General features: G+C 37.4%; 1 protein-coding gene across 1 annotated transcript in view; it reads left to right on the forward strand.

Annotated features, from left to right (window-relative positions):
• SVEP1 (sushi, von Willebrand factor type A, EGF and pentraxin domain containing 1) overlaps window positions 1–22,603 on the forward strand; it is a 234,079-nt gene that overhangs the window by 101,905 nt on the left and 109,571 nt on the right. Inside the window, exons 14-18 of the mRNA XM_023202055.3 lie at window positions 1,996–2,107; window positions 5,977–6,141; window positions 6,716–6,949; window positions 9,027–9,188; window positions 11,786–11,947. Of these exons, the coding sequence (XP_023057823.2) occupies window positions 1,996–2,107; window positions 5,977–6,141; window positions 6,716–6,949; window positions 9,027–9,188; window positions 11,786–11,947 (835 nt within the window). The remainder of the gene's footprint in view (window positions 1–1,995; window positions 2,108–5,976; window positions 6,142–6,715; window positions 6,950–9,026; window positions 9,189–11,785; window positions 11,948–22,603) is intronic.

Here is a 22,603-nt window from a genome sequence, read left to right on the forward strand (position 1 = left end):
TAGACCAACAATAAACAAATTACAAGGAAAATATGTAGCATGTCAGATGGCGTATGCTATGGAATAAAATAAAACAGAAGATGGGAAAGCCTCACTAGGTTCCTATTTGAGAAGAGGCCTGAAGGAGTGAGGCAGTGAGCCATGAGCATATCTAGGGGAAGAGCGTTCCAGGCAGAGGGAGCAGCAAGTGCAAAGGCCCTGAGGCAGGAGTGTGTTTCGGAGTTTGAACCACCGTAAAGATGTCAGAGTGGCAAAGGTAGAGAGGATGAAGGGCTGAGTGATACATGGTCAAAGAGATCACGTGGAAGAGGAGATGGGAGTAAGAAGAGAAATCAGACTGTGGAGAGCCTTGAAAGTCACTGTAAATCTTTGCCTTATACTCTAATTGAGATGGAAAGCCATTTGAGGGAACAACTTACTGATGACTTTGGGCTCTAGGAGAAGCAGAAGGTAAGAGAAGAGAGTAAAAAGACCACACAGGAAAGGAAAGCAAGAGATGATGGTAGCTTGGGTGGCACTGAAGGTGGTGAGAAGTTAATGGATTTTTTAATGTCTTCTGAAAGTAGATTTCAGTAGGACTTGCTGATACATTGGAGGTAGATTGTGGGATAAAAAGAAGAGTCAAGGAGGCAGAGTGTACAAGGGCATAGGTCTAGGTACTGGGTACTCATGAGGATGGAAGTGTGTGAACGAAGTCTCTTTTCTGAGTTCAATTTTGATCAGCATAAAAAGATGATCATTTGAGAGTAAGAATGGGGAGGAGTTGTTGGAGGCTTAAGAAGAGAGAAGGTGGTGTAAAATAATTTTCTAAGAAAGGATGAATAAGTATGCTAAAGAATTGTGGTAAGATTGGCAGCCAGCAAGGTTACATTTTTTCTCAAGCCTTAGTTGACCATGTAGTACAGGTGTGGGAAAGCAGAATGATTAATTTAACCAAGGGTATGTGTTGTCCAGGCAAACAAATTGAGGAAGAGGCTTGCAAGGGAGGAGACATTCCATGGTGATGGACGATGGAATTTTAGATGGGTAACAAAGACATGAGGGGCTAAAGGAGAGGCACTAGGGTCAATGGATTATACATTCTGATGAAGTCAAGGAACTGTTGGATTCCTGAGAAGAGGAGAAGTTGCAGATTCTGACAATGACAAGGTCTGAGGATATGACTACGGGAATAAGTGACAGAGTAAGGCTATAATACAAGAAAGAAGAGGGCAAGGAACTGAGAATCCAAGGGGATGGAAGGATTTGCTAGGTGTCTATAGAAATCACCAAGAACTATAATAGGGACAGTTACCAAATGTTCTTGGAATGAGGGCGTGACGCAGAGGGTAAATGCTGCAGGTGACTGTCACCAGAAGGGTCAATGAGCGGTAGAGTTGATAGCATGAGCTTCAGAGCTGTGAGCCTTTAAGGAGATGTGAGGGAGTGTGATCTGGAAACAGCAATAAATAGTGAGAAGGACCTTCCTCCACTTCCAGTCCTGCCACCAATTCCAGGATTCTGGAATTTCTAGTATTTCTAGAATATTTTCTGGGAAAAGTTCCGGAAAATTGGAAAGGTTTTAGGCAAAGGTGAAGAGAACATAAAGAGAGGAGGTAGAAAATAACAGATTTGCTGATTACTGACTGAGCTTCAGAGGGCATAGAGGAAGGCTTGGGGGATTGGGGAAGAGGAGTGGAAGATGGGGTCAGAGAAAGGGTTCCAAGGAGCCATATAGGATGAAGGTTTAGAGCCAGGAGATATCCCCGGAGCCCTGGGTTTCTCATGGTGAGTGACATAAACAGAGATAAAAGGTGTGAAACTAATCCTGGTGACCAACAGACAGTTAGAGACTGCAGGGGAGGAGGGTCAGAATCCCTTTGAGGAATGTGCAGAGCTCTGGGGCCCTCCCTTCCCTCCTGCTGATGGAGATGTGAAGGCCAGGGGAGCAAAGTTTTTATCCAAGGCATGCAGAAAAGTGATTTACACTTTATCCTCTTCATTTTTTACTTGCAGGTCCCATCATTTTGTAGTGATGCAGAGGACATTGATTGCAGACTGGAGGAGAACATGACCAAAAAATATTGCCTAGAATATAATTATGACTATGAAAATGGCTTTGCAATTGGTAATTAAATTCTGTGGCATCGGTAGTTGGCAAGACTAATCTGCAAAATAAGAATAATTCCAGAAAAGTGAGGCAAACTAGAAACGTTAACTTTTATTAATGTATTCATCAAGTATTTTAAGTTGGCTAAATAATTTGATAATGTGCTGAATGATCACTAAGGATATGTCAAATTTTAGTAACAAATAAATTATTTAAAATTATTTGCCAGGATTCTTAAAAATGACAAAAACTAAGAAAACCAAGTCATGTATGCTGGTAAAATTCAAATGTTGGTGTGTCCTCAAAGAGAATAGTAATAAAGTCCTAACAGCAACTTTGATATGGCATTCAATGTAAGTTACAATGAAGTTATTAACATAAAATAGTTACACATGTAAAATATTCAGATTCCTCACCAAAAATATGTTAAGATTTCATTTATTCAAGTCTAATATATCTTTAAGTGGAATTGTGATGTTTTCTGTATGTTTACTGTGAGAAACATATGTTACTATGTTTACTCTGAACATTTTTATTAAGATTATTTTTTGCCAGGCATGGTGGCACACACCTGTAGTCCCAGCTACTTATGGGGATGAGGTGGGAGAATCCCTTGAGCCCAGGAGTTCGAGGCTGCAGTGAGCTGTGATTATGCCACTGCACTCCAGCCTGGGCAACAAAGTGAGACTAGGTATCAAAAAAAAAAAGATAATAATAATAATAGTGTTATCAAAGTAGTGTAGTGGTTAAACACGCGGACTCTACAACCAACTACTTAAGTCAAAATCCTGGCCTCACTACCTACTAGCTGTGTGATCTTGAGCAAGCTATCAACACACTCTGTGCCTCAGTTTCCTCACCTATATAAGAGTACTCACCTCATGTGACCATTTTAAGCATTAAATGAACAAGTACAAGTCATGTGCTTAGAAGGTTATGAGATGGTAAGTATTAATTTGCATTACAGCAGACATCTTTTCCATTTCAAATACTAATCATGTTTGTAATATTTTTGGTGATTTAGCATTAAGAGTGATGTTGACTGTTGCTTTCGATTTTTAAATATTTTTAAATATCATTTGTGCATATGTGTTTATTAGAAAATTTTTTAAATGCTTAAAAACAAAAAATGAAATGAAGATAATCCACAACCCCAGAAATAAGCCTGTTAATACATGTATATATTTATAACTATATATATGTAGATCTATGTATATATATACCATACTATATATACTGTATATATACCATACTATGATATATACATATTACTACATATATATGTTTATTGTATATACATGGACACTATTTTGAACTCAAATTCTTAATTAACATTGTATTGAGGACATTTTTATTCACTAAATACCCTACTTCAATACAGTTTGAATAGCCACATATTATCCCATTGATCAGTTTACCATAATTTATAGAAATAGTTCCCATTGGTAGATTTGGGGTTATTTTCAGTTGTTTACTATTATGTACAACACTTTAGTGAACATTTTGGAAATTAAGGTTTTAGATAGGAAAAAGTAAGGTGGCATTGTCAGTAACATATCTAGAATAATCAACCCTCTTGTGTTAAACATGATCCAGGTTTCCCCTCCCAGATTGTTGGGGTAGGTTGTGGGGGCACAAGATTACACCTAGAGAGAATCAGTTGTCATCACAAGTCTATAAGATGAGCAATATTTGTCATCTAATAAGGGTCCAAATGGCCGTTCTTGAGAAAAAAGCATGGGCAGGCGGCACACATGATCCTGTGATACTAAAAAACAAGCATTCCTCCCTAAATGTATTCCCAGTAGTCACAGGATCGGTGTAACATTTATAACCATGCCTTGGCAGGTCATAATGTATGAAAAATAAACAACCAATAAATATAATAAAATCGATTTGACTTCATAATAATCATGTAATCAAAATTAAAACTAGGCCAGGCAAGGTGGCTCACGCCTTTAATCCCAGCACGTTGGGAGGCTGAGGTGGGCAAATCACCTGAGGTCAGGAGTTAGCGACCAACTTGGTCAACCTGGTGAAACCCATCTCTACTAAATACACAAAATTAGCCGAGCATGGTGGCACGTGCTTGTAATCCCAGCTACTCGAGAGGCTGAGGCAGGAGAATCACTTGAACCTGGGAGGTGGAAGTTGCAGTGAGCCGAGATCATACCATTGTACTCTAGCCTGGGCAAAAAGAGCAAAACTCCATCTTAAAATAAATAAAATAACTAAAGTGAAATGCAATTTTTGACCTGTCAGATTAACAAACAAGAATTATGGGGAAAAAATCATATTCATATGTTGTGTAGAAAGGAGAAATTAAGAGGGCATTTGACAATATGTATCTAGAGAATTTTAAATGCCCATGCACTTAGACCCAGAAATTTCATTTCTAAGAATATTTCTCAAGGTGAAAATCATGCCGTTGTGCAAATATGTACCACATTTCATAAATTTTGAGATGCATAGTTTTCCTTTAGACCTGAAATTGGGATGTATCTTCTAACCGGTGGTATCTTAGATTTGATTAAATACTGTATGTGTAAGGATGTCCTAAAAATTTGAAATAACCTAAAAGTCTAAAAATAGAAACTGTAGGTTTGTGTTGTACCATACACGAGAGTTTTATGCCGCCATTTCACATAGAAATGCCATAAAATTTGAAAAAGATTACTAAATAATACATACATAGTATAATCTTGTTTTGTTAAAAGTGTGTTGTTTTTATTCCAGGTTTGTGTGTATGTATATGTATGTATGTACGTATGCGTAAATGTATATCCGTGTGTATATTTATACATTCATAGTGGGAAAAAAGCTTGCCTAAAATGTTCGTGGTGATTATTTCTATGTGGTTTCTAGAATTGTAGTCATTTTTAATACTTTTCTCCTTGCTCATTTTTTTCTATAACAGCTACCTAATGCTTGTGGAGAAAAGGCTTAAGTAAAAAGATAATATTAATCCCAGTTAATTTTAATAGCCAAAAGCATAAATAAAGTCAAAAAGTTCAGAAAACAATTTACTTAAGTGGAGAGGCCTATATAAATATAAATTATTGTCTAAAGTACATAACAATAGTATGGCCAGAATAATATTAATATAGTTTTATAATAAGTCAAACACTGAGTTTGACAGCTTATATATTTTGTCTCATTTAATCCACAGACAAATCTATCAGGTAAGAATCATCTCAATTTATAAATGAAGAAACTGAGGCTCAGAAAGATGAAAGTAACTTGACTAAGATTATACAGCAGCATACATCGAGAAGCCACAGTCTGAACCCATGCAGTTAATCACAGTGATATCAAGGGTATCTAGAGAATTCCACGTACCCTTGTTGCCTCCAGTGTGGTTGTATCATAGAGTCATTTAACTTATGTGCTGCCTTTGTAAACTACCCTTACCTTTAAAATATGATGAAAGTATCTTGAGTAATCTTCACAAGAGGAGATCTATTTATGTATATTAAGAGTTTATAAGGTCAATTTTAAAAACAGAAAAAGAGGATTGGCAAAAGCCTTGCAAAGAAGTAGAAATTGATTAGAATTTTGCACCCAGCTGTTATTTACCTCTAAAATTTACCTCTAAAGCTAAAATAATTAACTATTAACTCAAAGATAGAATGGTATAAATGCCCTGGGAGCTCCATAGAGATTTTTCTTTCTTCTTTTAGTACATTTCATTGGTAATCTATATTAAATATGAAGTGACCAAAAATTATAATGTATATAACATTGTAGACAAAACCCTGTATGGAGTATATTATGAGCATTTGAGGAAAATAGTCAAGTGTAATTTCACTTGTAGCTTAACATTAGAACCTAAATGCTGATGAAAAAGCAACTGTGTGATCATTTGTGTCTCTGCCCCAACTCTCCAGGACCAGGTGGCTGGGGTGCAGCTAATAGGCTGGATTACTCTTACGATGACTTCTTGGACACTATGCAAGAAACACCAACAAGCATGGGCAATGCCAGGTCTTCACGGATTAAAAGAAGTGCCCCATTATCTGACTATAAAATTAAGTTAATTTTTAACATCACAGGTAAGGATAAACTGTCTATTTGAAAAAGTAATATTATGGAAAATTCTTGGCTGGAAACTTGCTTCTCAAATCTTCCATTTGTTATCATTATTAGGAATTGACTCTGGAATTGAGAATTAGGGAAAGCACAGTTAACTAAGTCTTGTCATCTTTTGCTGTCAATATCATAGATGTCTTTTGTAGGTCTCACGGCGACAGGCACCGTACTTCATTCTCATCTTGGCATGATTAAGGCGTGCTTTTAAAATGCAAGAATTTACAAGAATTTATTACGTTATAATAAAGAACTCCCAAAAAAGGTGATATAGATTTAGCATCTGAGAGAAGGATTGAAACAAATTGTATAGTTCTTAGTCTTATCCATATACTTACTTACTTGTTCAGTGAATAATGGTTGAATTTATTTTGAATTAATTTTTCCTGAAAGATTTTTATTTTTTTTCTATAGACCAGTTATTAGTACTAAAAGATTTTAAATACGCCATTTCTATTTGGTAAAAAAATTAACTACAAATGACTTTCTGAAACACCATGTGTTTGTGTTATGTTTTATTTTGTTTTGTTTTTATCTCAGCTAGTGTGCCATTACCCGATGAAAGAAATGATACCCTTGAATGGGAAAATCAGCAGCGACTCCTTCAGACATTGGAAACTATCACAAATAAACTGAAAAGGACTCTCAGTAAAGACCCCATGTATTCCTTTCAGCTTGCATCAGAAATACTTATAGCTGACAGCAATTCATTAGAAACAAAAAAGGCTTCCCCCTTCTGCAGACCAGGCTCAGTGCTGAGAGGGCGTATGTGTGGTAAGACTGTTCCCTGTGATCAAAAATATTTGGTGATACTGGGTCAAATAAGATGGGTGTAGCCATTTTACAACTATAAAGGGATATTGAAATGAAACATATTTTGCTCTTGTTGTGTGGTTGTTATTATTACTATTTTGTCTCAAGAGTCTAAGGAACTACTGTTGGTAAGGAAAAGAAATCTAGTTCAGGGAGGGACTCAAATCTGATTTTTATTTAAAGATTTTTAGACCTCACCGCTTTCAGTAATAGCTCCAATAATAATAACGAATACTTTGTGACCACTTCTGTATTCCAGCTGAGCACATGTCATGTTTAATCCCGGTTAGCACCTCTGTGAGGTACCATTATTATTAAGTACATTTTACAGATGAGAAAACTGAAGCCAGAGAGGCTAAGAATTTGCCCATAAGACTTACCCATGAAGACAGTAAGTGGAGGCCAGGCTCAGTAGCTCATGCCTGTAATCCCAGCACTTTGGTCAAGGTGGGAGGATCACTTGAGCCCAGGAGTTCGAGACCAGCCTGGGCAACATGGCAAAACCCTATCTCTACAAAAAAAAATACCCTAAAAATTAGCCAAGCATGATGGCGTGTGCCTGTAGTCCCAGCTATTCAGGAGGCTGAGGTGGGAGGATTACTTGAGCCCCGGAAGTCAAGGCAGCAGTGAGCTATGATTGCACCACTGCACACCAGCCTGGGCAACAGAGTGTGATACTGTCTCAAAAATAAAAATAAAATAAAATAAAAGACAGTAAGTAGTGTGGCAAAAAATTCCATCGAGGCAGCCAACACCAGTCTTTTTTTTTTAATTGAGGTGAAGTTCACATAACATAAAATTAACCATTTTAAAGTGTATAATTCAATGGCATGAAGTACATTCACAATCGTGTGCAACCATCACCTCTATTCCCAAAACATTTTCATCACCCTCAGAGGAGACTCTATGCCCATTAAACAGTCACTCCCTGTTCTCCCTCTCCACTCTCAACCCCTTAACTTTTAACCCCTATTCTAGACTGCCATGATCTGGATCAATTCCAGCCTGTTCCCCAAAGAAATCATCATTTATAGATAAGGAAATCTCCTGTAATGGAACTGTGTACACTCAGCTGAACCAAATGGCATGAGTCTTATGTTCATCTCTCTGTAAACGTGGGTTCTTGTGTCCTTCTTCCACAGTTCTTATTGCTAGTCCAAGAGCTCGGCTGGGTTTTTTATAGTGTGACAAATGCAGCCCATCAAAAGCACATTAAAATTGTTATTCTAAGCCTGCATGTGTTTCCTCCCCACCTGTGAGTAAAAATCAGGAATCTCATTGACCGGTGTTTCTCATTTCTCAGTGTGATCTCGCATCACATCAAATGCTTGTAAAATGCATCTTGACTCAGGCCCCATCCTAGGACTAATGCATTTGGAGGTGGGGTCTTGAAATCTGCATGTTTAACGAATACATGGGTAATTATTACACACTCAATCTCAGAATCACCTGGGTGCTAATTTCAAGTGTCTTCCCCATTAAGGATATTAATTTTGGTAGCAGCCTTTTCAGTTTAATGTTTAATATTCTATTTTTGTCTCAGAATTTCTGAGCCACTCAGAAACCTATCAAATCTCAAAAAAATGAGGGTGCTAACTGACAAGCAGTCAGTTTCAATGGGGAAGCATTCAGAGAAACAACTAAGAAAATGTTTGTAGTGTCTGAAATCCTCAAGGGAACCAAACTAACTGTTTTTTCCTTTTTGTCCCTCAGCTTTTTCTTTGTTAACTGTCTTCTCATGATAATCTGGCTTATCATAGCTTTAACCCACACTTTTAAACCCCCGTTATATAAGCCTTAAGCTTGGTCAATAAGAATTTGCTTTTTCTTTAAAAAATAAAAGAATGTCTTCCTGTTGGTTTCTGGGAACATATTTCTGAAAGGTTTACCTTGTGAATAAACCTCTGGCCATAAAATTTAACCCATAAACAATAGCACCTGCAAGCATGCTTTATTACTTACATGTCTTAGGAAAAAAGAGCCCAGTGTGTTCCACCGTTGTAGTTTATTCACTGTTTCCTGTTTGCTTTTTCTGCAGTTAATTGCCCTTTGGGAACCTATTATTCCCTGGAACATTTCACCTGTGAAAGCTGCGGGATCGGATCCTATCAAGATGAAGAAGGGCAACTTGAGTGCAAGCCCTGCCCCTCTGGGATGTACACAGAATATATCCATTCAAGAAACATCTCTGATTGTAAAGGTAGAGGCTTACTGGACATTTCAACTAAAGAAGCCCAATTTTTGTTTCCCTTTTGGGGGAAAGAAAAATTTATTTTCTTCACCCAATACTAGGCTCTTGTCTGAGGCCCTTATGGCAAAAGATAGATTTGCAAGAGAAAAGCATACACATTTATTCAATGTAAGTTTTAGGTGAAATGGGAGCCTTCAGAAATGAACCAGAAAAACCTGTGTATTTTTATGCTAAATTCGATGAAGAAGAGGATACTTGTGGAGAAGAATGATCTATTGGGAATAAGTTAAGTGGAGCTTAGCAAGTCTTGATTGTTCAGATTCTTCAGTGTGTTCCTGTGTCTTCAGGGATAGGAATATTTTTTTCCTCTTGCCCACCTCTTATAGGGTGGGCATTCCTCACATGAGGGTTTTACAGTCTGCTTCAAAGGGGAAGGTGAGAGAATTATTTCTAGGTTTTACAGTCTCCTAAAGGAAAGAAAGGCAGAAGTTCAGAGACACTTTCCTGCTTCTATGGTTTTCTCAAATTTCCTTTAGCTTGAAATATTCAGTATGCCAAGGCAAGGTACAATATTTGCGGGTAGGGTGTCCTAAGCCCCATCACGGTCCTGAAATCTAAATGGCAAATAAAATGAAATAATAGTGTACAGAAAGCAATGTTATTTATTTTTTCTTTCCTTTAAACATAAAATATTACCTAAGTGTTTTCCCCACTTTAAAGAAGTCCATTTAGCTTTTCTTTTGGAAATATTCCATTGCTCTAAGTTAAACTTCAATCCATATTCATCAGTTAGCCTGGTGTATTAGGCCATTCTGACATTGCTATAAAGGAATACTTGAGACGGAGTAATTTATAAAGAAAAGAGTTTTAATTGGCTCATAGTTTTGTAGGCTATACAGAAAGCATAGCAGCATCTGCTTCTGGGGTGGCCTCAGGAAGCTTCTAATCATGGCAGAAGGCAAATAAGGAGCAGGCATGTCACATGGAGAAAGTAGGAGCAAGGCAGGGAGTCAGGGCGAGGGGAATGTGTGGTGGCTCACACCTGTAATCCCAGAACTTTGGGAGGCTGAGGCAGGCAGTTTGTTTGAGCCAAGGAGTTCAAGACCAGCCTGAGCAACATGGCAAAATCCTGTCTCTACAAAAAATACAAAAATTAGCCAGGCATGGTGGTGTGCACCTGTAGTCCCGGTTACTCGGAAGGCTGAGGTGGGAGGATTGCTTGAGCCCAGGAGGTGGAGGCTGCAGTGAGCTATGATCGCACCACTGTACTCCAGCCTGAGGGACAGAGCAAGACCCTGTCTCAAAAAAAAAAAAAAAAAGTAAAAAAGAGAGACGGGGAGGTGCCACATACTTTTATACAATAAGGTATCATAAGAACTCACTCACTAGCACTGGAACAGCACCAAGGGTATGATGCTAAACCAGCCATGAGAAATCCACCCCCATGATCTTGTCACCTCCCACCAGGCCCTACCTCCAACACTGGGGATTATATTTCAACGTAAGATTTGGGCAGAGGCACATATCCAAACTATATCTATCACCTGGATTCTTTTCTTGACTCTCACATTAATTAATGGAAAGAAGTTTCATGACACTTTGCAATTATTGGATTGCTTTTTGTTAGAATAGTGTCTGATGTGATGAGATCAGTTCTCCGTTTACTTGGAAATGAATAACTACAAGCACATATGCACATATTCTTGCTACTAAAATATTCAATATTTTCAAAATATTTTCACTATTATTCTCAATAAGAGTTCAGAAACATTTTCTCTCATAATTAAGGTTGCAGCAAGACATGCCTAAAATAAGGAATTTCAGAAGCGTGCTTCTTTGCCGTAGTTCTGAATGCAGGTGTGGGTGCTTAATGACTGATATAAACTCTAGAGCAGTGCACTAATTGGAAATGCACTAAACATGTTAGCAATGGTGAAAAGGAGAGTTGTTTGGCAGTCAAAAGCAGAAAGAAAGGTCAGTACTCTGGGAGTCAGGGCATCTGGCCAAAGTCCTCTTCTTCTACAAATCATCCTTATGAATTTAGAAAGTTGCTTCACCTCTCTTGGGCCTGAAGGTATGTCTACTTTTATGCTCTACTCCCCACCAGCCCTTGGATGAAATGGCGTCTCTAGGTAAGAGGAGGTAGCAGAGCTAGTTCTTATTTAGAGCAGCCAGTTCTTTTTTAAAGCAGAGATGTCAGAGTAGTTTATAAGGCGCTAGCTAGGTTTGGGGTTTTGTTTCTGTCACTCAGGATAACAGTGTACATATTGAGAACTTCTACATGAACAAATTCCCAGTGTACAACTTGTTCCTATCATAGTGTCCTTCGTGCTATGTATTTCTAACTTCATTCGACAACTATTTATTGAACATGTTCTATGCATCAAACACTGTAAAAGGTCATAATGGAAGTAAATGGAAATAGTCTAAAACTTAGTATAGAGAAGCATGGTGGTGCCATAATATGCATATGCTTAGCTAACAGGAGAAAGAGCCCTCTGGGTTCCTCATTCTGTCCTAAGTTGCAGAAAACCCTATCCCACACAGTGCTAATTTTGTGCTGCTTAATATCATTGTTGATAATAATATTACCTTTTTCTTTTCAGCTCAGTGTAAACAAGGTACCTACTCATACAGCGGACTTGAGACTTGTGAATCGTGTCCACTGGGCACTTATCAGCCAAAATTTGGTTCCCGGAGCTGCCTCTCATGTCCAGAAAACACCTCAACCGTGAAAAGAGGAGCCGTGAACATTTCTGCATGTGGAGGTTATCAAAGCCTTAGGCATTGATATTTCTTTAAACCTACTAGGTTCTATGCATGAAGGAGTGGCATATTTTCAACAAAACCATACGTTTACTCTATGCACAGAATGGAAATAACTGTCTCTTCATAAAAAGGTTTTTTTTTGTTTAGTTTCTTAGCCAGTTAACACTTAGGTATAAATACCTGCTGTGTAAACACTGGGCTGGGTTAGGAACACTAAAGAAGTACAAGACTTTGTCTCAGGCCTCAAACAGTAATAAATATGTGGCTTCGTGATACCGTAGAAATATATCTAAACTAGGAACTTCATTCCCTCCTTTATAAAGTGAAGTTCTGTCTAGTGTTTCTTGAAACTCTAAACGTATTTTATTCTGTGGGTTATTACATTTCATTCCCTACGAGTTGAGGGTTTTCTTGACTGGTTATTCACTCGAACAGCACGTTAGAATCATCCTCACATTTACGTGAGTATTTTTAAAGTACTGCAACCTGATCTTCTCTTCCAGAGATTCTGATTTAACTTGTCTGAGTAGAGGCTGGGAATTGGTTGTCTTAAGTTTCCCCAGGTGATTATTTGAGGTGATTAGGAAAATCTGAGAGCCACTCATTTTGGTTCTCAAATGTCAGCCTGGAGAGCTTTTTAAGACAGATTGCGAGGCCCTACCTCCAGGGTATTTGATTAGGTAGGTCTGGGGAGGGGTCTGAGAATTTGCATTCATGAGCTACATAAAAGTGATGGTTAAAAATGTGAAAAAAAAAAAAAAAAAAAAAAAAAAAAACTAGTTTTCAAGTAATGCTGATTCTACTGGTCCAGGGACCACACATTGAGAACCACTGGTTTAAATAGAAATAAAAAGACGAGAGTTCCAATTTTTAAGTATTTCTGACTAACATCCCTACTGAGGGATGTTTTCCAGCAAAATACTCATGAACATGTAAACAAAAACAAAAGATGGAAACTTAGAATGACAATGAAACTAGGACTGACAGTCAAGGTCAGCCTACTTCCAGAAATTTCAAAAAATTGCAACTACTGTAATTTGCAAAGTCAATAGAACTGGACTAAAAATAAAGGGTTGTTGGCCTACCTCTGCTACTCACTGGGAACCAAACAAACATTCCTTGATGAAAGATTTTTTTTTTTTAATTTGTGTATCCTACCTCTACAGTTTTATTTCAAAACCTAAAGTCTATGGCAACTGAGAAGTGAAGAAGCTGTTCCCATATTGAATGAATGGTGTTTTTAAGAAGCCAACCTACTGGTTCCCTACTTCTCTCAGACAACACAGAGACACATAGGCACACTTCCTACTCGTACTGCACGCTAGCCATGCTTGACTTCATCCAGTTAGAGATTACCAGTAAACAAGAGCTAGGAAAAGTTAATGTGCAAGGGCAGGAAGGGGCGTTTCCCACATTGCATCTTGGAAGTTATAGTCCTCATAAGTTAAGTGCATTGGGACAAAAGGAAACATGCAAAACACATTCTGAATGATACGTTTATATATACTTCATCTGTTTAAATTATCTCAGTCTAGTAGAATCAAGGTAGATACAAGTCTGTGAGATCTGAGGCATTGGGCAAGTAATATTCATCAACCTAATAGTTTCACTGAAGAGTTGAGAAGAAAATTTAGGGCCTAACTGAAACTCATAAACCATGTCTGTTGGATAATATCATCTTTGGATCTTTTTTGTTTTTTTAATTTAAGTTCTAGGGTACATGTGCACAACATGCAGGTTTGTTACATATGTATACATGTGCCATGTTGGTGTGCTGCACCCATTAACTCGTCATTTACATTAGTTATATCTCCTAATGCTATCCCTTCCCCCGGCCCCCTCCCCACAGTAGGCCCAGGTGTGTGATGTTCCCCTTCCTGTGTCCAAGTGATCTCATTGTTCAGTTCCCACCTATGAGTGAGAACATGTGGTGTTTGGTTTTCTGTTCTTGTGATAGTTTGCTGAGAATGATGGTTTCCAGCTGCATCCATGTCCCTGCAAAGGACACAAACGCATCCTTTTTTATGGCTGCATAGTATTCCATGGTGTATATGTGCCACATTTTCTTAATCCAGTCTGTCACTGATGGACATTTGGGTTGATTCCAAGTCTTTGCTGTTGTGAATAGTGCCGCAATAAACATACATGTGCATGTGTCTTTATGGCAGCATGATTTACAATCCTTTGGGTATATACCCAGTAATGGGATGGCTGGGTGAAATGGTATTTCTAGTTCTAGATCCTTGAGGAATCACTGCACTGTTTTCCACAATGGTTGAACTAGTTTACAGTCCCACCAACAGTGTAAAAGTGTTCCTATTTCTCCACATCCTCTCCAGCACCTGTTGTTTCCTGACTTTTTAATGATTGCCATTCTAACTGGTGTAAGATGGTATCTCATTGTGGTTTTGATTTGCATTTCTCTGATGGCGAGTGATGATGAGCATTTTTTCATGTGTCTTTTGGCTGTATGAATGTGTTCTTTTGAGAAGTGTCTGTTCATATCCTTTGCCCACTTTTTGATGGGGTTGCTTGCTTTTTTTTTTTTTTGTAAATTTGTTTGAGTTCTTTGTAGGTTCTGGATATTAGCCCTTTGTCAGATGAGTAGATTGCAAACATTTTCTCCCATTCTGTGGGTTGCCTATTCACTCTGATGGTAGTTTCTTTTGCTGTGCAGAAGCTCTTTAGTTTAATTAGATCCCATTTGTCAATTTTGGCTTTTGTTGCCGTTGCTTTTGGTGTTTTAGACATGAAGTCCTTGCCCATGCCTGTGTCCTGAATGGTATTACTTAGGTTTTCTTCTAGGGTTTTTATGGTTTTATGTCTACCATTTAAGTCTTTAATCCATCTTGAATTAATTTTCATATAAGGAGTAAGGAAAGGATCCAGTTTCAGCTTTCTACTTATGACTAGCCAGTTTTCCCAGCACCATCTATTAAATAGGGAATCCTTTCCTCATTTCTTGTTTTTCTCAGGTTTGTCAAAGATCAGATGGCTGTAGATGTGTGGTATTATTTCTGAGGACTCTGTTCTGTTCCATTTGGTCTATATCTCTGTTTTGGTACCAGTATCATACTGTTTTGATTACTGTAGCCTTGTAGTATAGTTGGAAGTCAGGTAGCATGATGCCTCCAGCTTTGTTCTTTTGGCTTAGGATTGTCTTGGAAATGCTGGCTCTTTTTTGGTTCCATATGAACTTTAAAGCAGTTTTTTCCAATTCTGTGAAGAAAGTTTTTGATAGCTTAATGGGGATGGCATTGAATCTACAAATTACCTTGGGCAGTATGGCCATTTTCACAATATTGATTCCTCCTATCCATGTGCATGGTATGTTCTTCCATTTGTGTGTCCTCTTTTATTTCACTGAGCAGTGGTTTGCAGTTTTCCTTGAAGAGGTCCTTCACATCCTTTGTAAGTTGGATTCCTAGGTATTTTATTCTCTTTGAAGCTATTGTGAATGGGAGTTCATTCATAATTTGGCTCTCTGTCTGTTATTGGTGTATAAGAATGCTTGTGATTTTTGCACATTTTGTTTTTGTTTTTTTTTGTTTGTTTGTTTGTTTTGTTTTTTTTGAGACGGAGTCTCGCTCTGTCACCCAGGCTGGAGTGCAGTGGCCAGATCTCAGCTCACTGCAAGCTCCGCCTCCCGGGTTTACGCCATTCTCCTGCCTCAGCCTCCTGAGTAGCTGGGACTACAGGCACCCGCCAGCTCGCCCAGCTAGTTTTTTTTTTTTGTATTTTTTAGTAGAGATGGGGTTTCACCGTGTTCGCCAGGATGGTCTCGATCTCCTGACCTCGTGATCCGCCTGTCTCAGCCTCCCAAAGTGCTGGGATTACAGGCTTGAGCCACCGCGCCCGGCGTCTATTTTTGCACATTGATTTTGTATCCTGGGCCTTTGCTGAAGTTGCTTATCAGCTTAAGGAGATTTTGGGCTGAGATGATGGTGTTTTCTAAATATACAATCATGTCATCAGCAAACAGGGACAATTTGACTTCTTCTTTTCCTAATTGAATACGCTTTATTTCTTTCTCTTGCCTGGTTGCCCTAGCCAGAACTTCCAACATTATGTTGAATAGGAGTGGTGAGAGAGGGCATCCTTGTCTTGTGCCAGTTTTCAAAGGGAATGCTTCCAGTTTTTGCCCATTCAGTATGATATTGACTGTGGGTTTGTCATAACTAGCTCTTATTATTTTGAGATATGTTCCATCAATACCTAGTTTATTGAGAGTTTTTAGCAGGAAGGACTGTTGAATTTTGTCAAAGGTCTTTTCTGCATCTATTGAGATAATCATGTGGTTTTTGTTTTTGGTTATGTTTATATGCTGGATTACATTTATTGATTTGTGTATGTTGAACCAGCCTTGCATCCCAGGGATGAAGCCCACTTGATCATGGTGGATAAGCTTTTTGATGTGCTGCTGGATTTGGTTTGTCAGTATTTTACTGAGGATTTTTGCATTGATGTTTATCAGGGATATTGGTCTAAAATTCTCTTTTTCTGTTGTGTCTCTTCCAGGCTTTGGTATCAGGATGATGTTGGCCTCATAAATTGAGCTAGGGAGGATTCCCTCTTTTTCTATTGATTGGAATAGTTTCAGAAGGAATGGTACCAGCTCCTCCTTGTACCTCTGGTAGAATTCAGCTGTGAATCCATCTGGTCCTGGACTTTTTTGGTTGGTAGGCTATTAATTGTTGCCTCAATTTCAGAGTCTGCTATTGGTCTATTCAGGGATTCAAATTCTTCCTGGTTTAGTCTTGGGAGAGTGTAAGTGTCCAGGAACTTATCCATTTCTTCTAGGTTTTCTAGTTTATTTGCGTAGAGATGTTTATAGTATTCCCTGATGGTAGTTTGTATTTCTGTGGGGTCAGTGGTGATATCCCCTTTATCACTTGTGATTGCATCTATTTGATTCTTCTCTCTTTTCTTCTTTATTAGTCTTGCTAGCAGTCTATCAATTTTGTTGATCTTTTCAAAAAACCAGTTCCTGGATTCATTGGTTTTTTTGAAGGCTTTTTTGTGTCTGTATCTCCTTCAGTTCTGCTCTGATCTTAGTTATTTCTTGCCTTCTGCTAGCTTTTGAATGTGTTTGCTCTTGCTTAGCTAGTTCTTTTAATTGTGATGTTAGGGTGTACATTTTAGATCTTTCCTGCTTTCTCTTGTGGGCATTTAGTGCTATAAATTTCCCTCTGCACACTGCTTTAAATGTGTCCCAGAGATTCTGGTATGTTGTATCTTTGTTCTCATTGATTTCAAAGAACGTCTTTATTTCTCCCTTCATTTCATTATGCACCCAGCAGTCATTCAGGAGCAGGTTGTTCAGTTTCCATGTAGTTGATCAGTTTTGATTGAGTTTCTTAGTCCTGAGTTCTAGTTTGATTGCACTGTGGTCTGAGAGACAGTTTGTTATAATTTCTGTTATTTTACATTTGCTGAGGAGTGCTTCACTTCCAACTATGTGGTCAATTTTGGAATAAGTGTGATGTGGTGCTGAGAATGTATATTCTGTTGATTTGGGGTGGAGAGTTCTGTAGATGTCTGTTAGGTCTGCTTGGTGCAGAGCTGAGTTCAATTCCTGGATATCCTTGTTAACTTTCTGTCTTGTTCATCTGTCTCATGTTGACAGTGGGGTGTTAAAGTCTCTGATTATTATTGTGTGGGAATCTAAGTCTCTTTATAAGTCTCTAAGGACTTGATTTATGAATCTGGGTGCTCCTGTATTGGGTGCATATATATTTAGGATAGTTAGCTCTTCTTGTTGAATTGATCCCTTTACCATTATGTAATGGCCTTCTTTGTCTCTTTTGATCTTTGTTGGTTTAAAGTCTGTTTTATCAGAGACTAGGATTGTAACCCCTGCCTTTTTTTGTTTTCCATTTGCTTGGTAGATCTTCCTCCATCCCTTTATTTTCAGCCCATGTGTGTCTCTGCATGTGAGATGGGTCTCCTGAATACAGCAAACTGAGGGGTCTTGACTCTTTATCCAATTTGCCAGTCTGTGTCTTTTAATTGGACCATTTAGTCCATTTACATTTAAGGTTAATATTGTTATGTGTGAACTTGATCCTGCCATTATGATATTAGCTGGTTATTTTGCTCGTTAGTTGATGCAGTTTCCTCCTAGCATCAATGGTCTTTACATTTTGGCATGTTTTTGCAATAGCTGGTACCGGTTGTTCCTTTCCATGTTTAGTGCTTCCTTGAGGATTTCTTGTAGGGCAGGCCTGGTGGTGACAAAATCTCTCAGCATTTGCTTGTCTGTAAAGAATTTTATTTCTCCTTCACATATGAAACTGAGTTTGGCTGGATATGAAATTCTGGGTTTAAAATTCTTTTTGAATGTTGAATATTGACCCCCACTCTCTTCTGGCTTGGAGAGTTTCTGCTGAGAGATCTGCTGTTAGTCTGATGGGCTTCCCTTTGTGGATAACCCGACCTTTCTCTCTGGCTGCCCTTAACACTTTTTCCTTCATTTCAACTTTGGTTAATCTGACAATTATGTGTCTTGGTGTTGCTCTTCTCGAGGAGTGTCTTTGTGGCATTCTCTGTATTTCCTGAATTTGAATGTTGGCCTGCCTTGCTAGGTTAGGGAAATTCTCCTGGATAATATCCTGCAGAGTGTTTTCCAACTTGGTTCCATTCTCCCTGTCACTTTCAGGCACACCAATCAGACGTAGATTTGGTCTTTTCACATAATCCCATATTTCTTGGAGGCTTTGTTCATTTCTTTTTACTCTTTTTTCTCTAAACTTCTCTTCTCGCTTTGTTTCATTCATTTGATCTCCAATCGCTGATACTCTTTCTTCCAGTTGATCGTGTCAGTTTCTGAAGTTTGTGCATTTGTCACGTAGTTTTCTTGTCATAGTTTTCATCTCTATCAGTTCGTTTATGGACTTCTCTGCATTGGTTATTCTAGTTATCCATCTTCCATTCTTTTTTCAAGATTTTTAGTTTCTTTGCGCTGGGTACGTAGTTCCTCCTTTTGAGAAGTTTGATCAACTGAAGCCTTCTTCTCTCAACTCGTCAAAGTCATTCTCCATACAGCTTTGTTCCATTGCTGGTGATGAGCTGCGTTCCTCAGTTGAAAATGCAGAAATCACCCATCTTCTGTGTTGCTCACGCTGGGAGCTGGAGGCTGGAGCTGTTCCTATTTGGCCATCTTGTGTGCCCCCCAATCTTTGGATCTTTTAATTAAAAGTCTCACAAACCTTCACATTCTGATTGAAATAGATCTGCCAGAGACTCTTTTATTTTGTCAGTGTAAGAACTAATTTTGGCAGAAAGTCCACAGTAAAAATTCTCTCTTCCTGCCCACTTCCTCCAACCACAAAAGCAACTAGGATTTTTATAATGAAACAAGTTCATATTTGACAATTTTTTTCTCTTAGCTTTCTAAATAAACCTTGAGGTTTGTGTAATACTAAATTATTATAATTAAGGAGTTATAATTCCCAGAAAGTCTCTAAATTTCTGGCCCTACTCTCCTAATATTCCTAGCATAAGTTTAACCACATTCTGCATCTCATGAGTGGGAATTACAAATGACAAAAGTTAACATTCTTCTGCGGTGCTGGATAAACATTTTATTTTAAACTTAAATATGTATAAGTTCTAAAACGGTCCCTTATATGTATTTTTTCTTAGTTTTTAACTCCTCTCTCTTTCTTTCTTGTTTGCTTGCCTTTGCCTGTCTCTTTCCTTCTTTTTTTCTTTTTTTGCCTTTTTCTTTTCCTTTTACCTGCCTTTCTTTTGCCTGCTTTTCCTTCTTTCTTTCTTTTGCCTGCCTTTCCTTCTTTCTTTCTTTTGCCTGCCTTTCTTTCTGCCTTTTTCTTCCTTTCTTTCTTTCCTTCCTTTTTCTTTATTTTCTCTTTTGGTATTGATTTATTACTTTTGTTATTGATTTATTTTCTACCTTTCAGTATTGATTTATTTTTATAGTGTACCATTTACCTCATTTTTTGCCAAGACATTAGTTTTGTATTTCTCTATCATGTGGCACTTAAAATATTATTATTCAAGATAGCAATCATGTTTAAGTATCACAAAGTATGTTAGTTTGTTAAAGTAATGTATTTGTACATTTTACTTTTTATAACTTCTTAGGTTATTACATATTCTTGTGTTTGTAGGTACACACTCAAGAGTCTGAAATTTTTCATTCATTAAAGATAATTTTTATCTGAAGAGTTCCACAGATGACTTGTTGTTGTTGTTGTTAATATATGATCCTGTAGGAGAAGAAAAGATGATGTTTAGACTGGATGACACCACCTTTTACCCTGACTCTCCAGAACGAAGTTAAAAGGAGACTCAGGAAGTCATTGACCTCTGACCTCATCTTAGGAAACTGATTTATTTATTTAAAATGATCTATAATTAAGGTGTACAAAATGATGTTATGATATTCTTATGCACATATACATCATCTCACAGAGTTGCCCTTCTTTGTGTGTGTGGTAAGAGAAGCTGAAATTCTCTTGCCAAATTTCTAGTATACAATATAGTATTATTAATTGTAATCAGAAAACCCATTGAAAAGGCAAAATCCACTTGGCTCCAGGTCTGTATGTGTTGCCCGTAACACTGTCAGAGAAAAGCACAAGTGATATGACATTTTTTTCCTGGTCATTTCCATGCACACTGTTTGTGATTTGATTTTAATATCATTTTGGTATACTTAGATTATTTTTCTCTCTCTCTCTCCAATAGAGGAGGTGAAAAGAGGGTTTTGTTTCATTTTTCTTGACTGGGAGACTAGTTTCTTTGGCCAAGAATCAAAATGAAACATTCACCCCTCTTTTCTCATGACACCTGTTCATCAGGAATTGTGTATTTATGTGTGTGTGTATGCGTATGTGTTTAGTACTGTATTACGTACTAGATAGTGCCACTATCATGTACATGTGTATGTTTATATATACATATATATGTATATGTGAATATATGTTTACTGCATATATAAATACTCTATTAAATGCTCATTGACCACTGCAGGAAAATATATTTCTGATGACAATGTCTGCCCTTGGACAATAACTTAAACTAATTGCACATGCAAATTTATTTTATGTTTTCTGTGCTAAAAGGTATAGACATTACAATGATGAGTTAAGTATTTTTAGAAGCTAATAGATTTATTTATTTGAAATGTTAGTATTTTGTTACTATTACATCTTAGTATAATTTTTTACCTTCTGTCAGTTTCTAGGGGCATAAACATCTTTTCTTTTTGAGCATCTTTGTGCTGAAAATTATATGTAAAAAAAGGTTTAATTCATTACAGCATCCTGAGTTTTGCTGATGGAACTTATCTTTTCAGCATTTCATACATACTCAGAGATATTCTCTCAAACAAAATTTTATACTTTTACCAGCAGAAGATTGATGCTTTCAGTTAACTAATTATTAGCTGTGTGTGAGTTACCTTTTCCAAATAGGCAATCACTTTTAGAAACTTAAGACTGAGAAAACCCATTTTAAACTAAGCAAGTTTACAGTTTGTGTGAATAACAGAGTGCTACCTAGCACTCTGAGATCTATCAAACAGTAAATTAGCTTATTCTTAGTGAAATAAAGATACAGTTTTAAAATGTAAGTTTTATGCATGCAAAGACCAAACCTGCAAGAAATACTTTTTTCTAAATTTATGTTAAAATCTATGATATTTTCTGCCATCTCTAGATTGAATTACCATCTCTTCATTGAGCTCTTCTGTTAATTGCGTAAAAGACTCTTTAGCAAAAAATTTGTCTGGCTATTTTTGTTTTAAATTTCTGATCTAAATGTCTTGAGATTATCACAAATGCTTTGTTTTTTTCTCAAGTCAGTAAAAAAGAGATGCTATGACATGACATACCCTGCTCCCTTGAACCTCAGTCCATCTCTAAATTTTTCAACCATACTGCTAATTATCTCTGCTGTACTATTTTTATTGTAAGGACACCAAACCCTAAATCATAAGAATGCTGACATCCTGAGCAGCTACTTTTTGTGTTCTGTCTTCCATACTTACATTTATGCAGACAAGTCTTAGTATTTTTAATAGTTTTCTCAGTTTATAATGGCTTTAATATCTATCTAGATGATGCCAGTTCATCCAAGGAAAGGGCACACCCAGTCTGAATTCATACTTGGGTTGCTGTCTAAAACCCCAACCAAAGAATTAAATCATGAGTACTCTGTCCCCCTGCCCTCTGCCAAATGCAACAAAACATCATGGAAGAAAATCCAAGTTTGTTTTATGTTTGAGGCCATTTTTAATTTGGTTAATATTCCACTCATTATTTGGCAAGAGAATTTCAGATTTGGTTAAATGACAATTCTCAAATGAATGTTCTTTACAAAAAGCCTAACACAAATGACAGTGAAAGGTTAAAAATAATATTTCCAGACCAATGAATACAAAAAAGCAAGCAAGTAGGGGGGTGGTAAAATGAGTTTATGAAAAAGTTCAATTCAAAGCCCAATAGCATCACATGAGGAAAAGAGTTATTTTTACAAAATTCACAAGCAGTATAAGTTAGTCATAATAAAGCTTTGTCATCAAACAACAGCAGCAAAATACAACAAAATCTGTATGTCTCACAATGATAAATTGTAAAAATAAAATTTTCATGGAAGATTTTAATACCTTCCTTGAATTTTTTTTTTTTTTT

Source organism: Piliocolobus tephrosceles, chromosome 14 (genome assembly GCF_002776525.5).
Source record: "Piliocolobus tephrosceles isolate RC106 chromosome 14, ASM277652v3, whole genome shotgun sequence".
In the NCBI taxonomy this organism is placed as follows: domain Eukaryota; kingdom Metazoa; phylum Chordata; class Mammalia; order Primates; family Cercopithecidae; genus Piliocolobus; species Piliocolobus tephrosceles.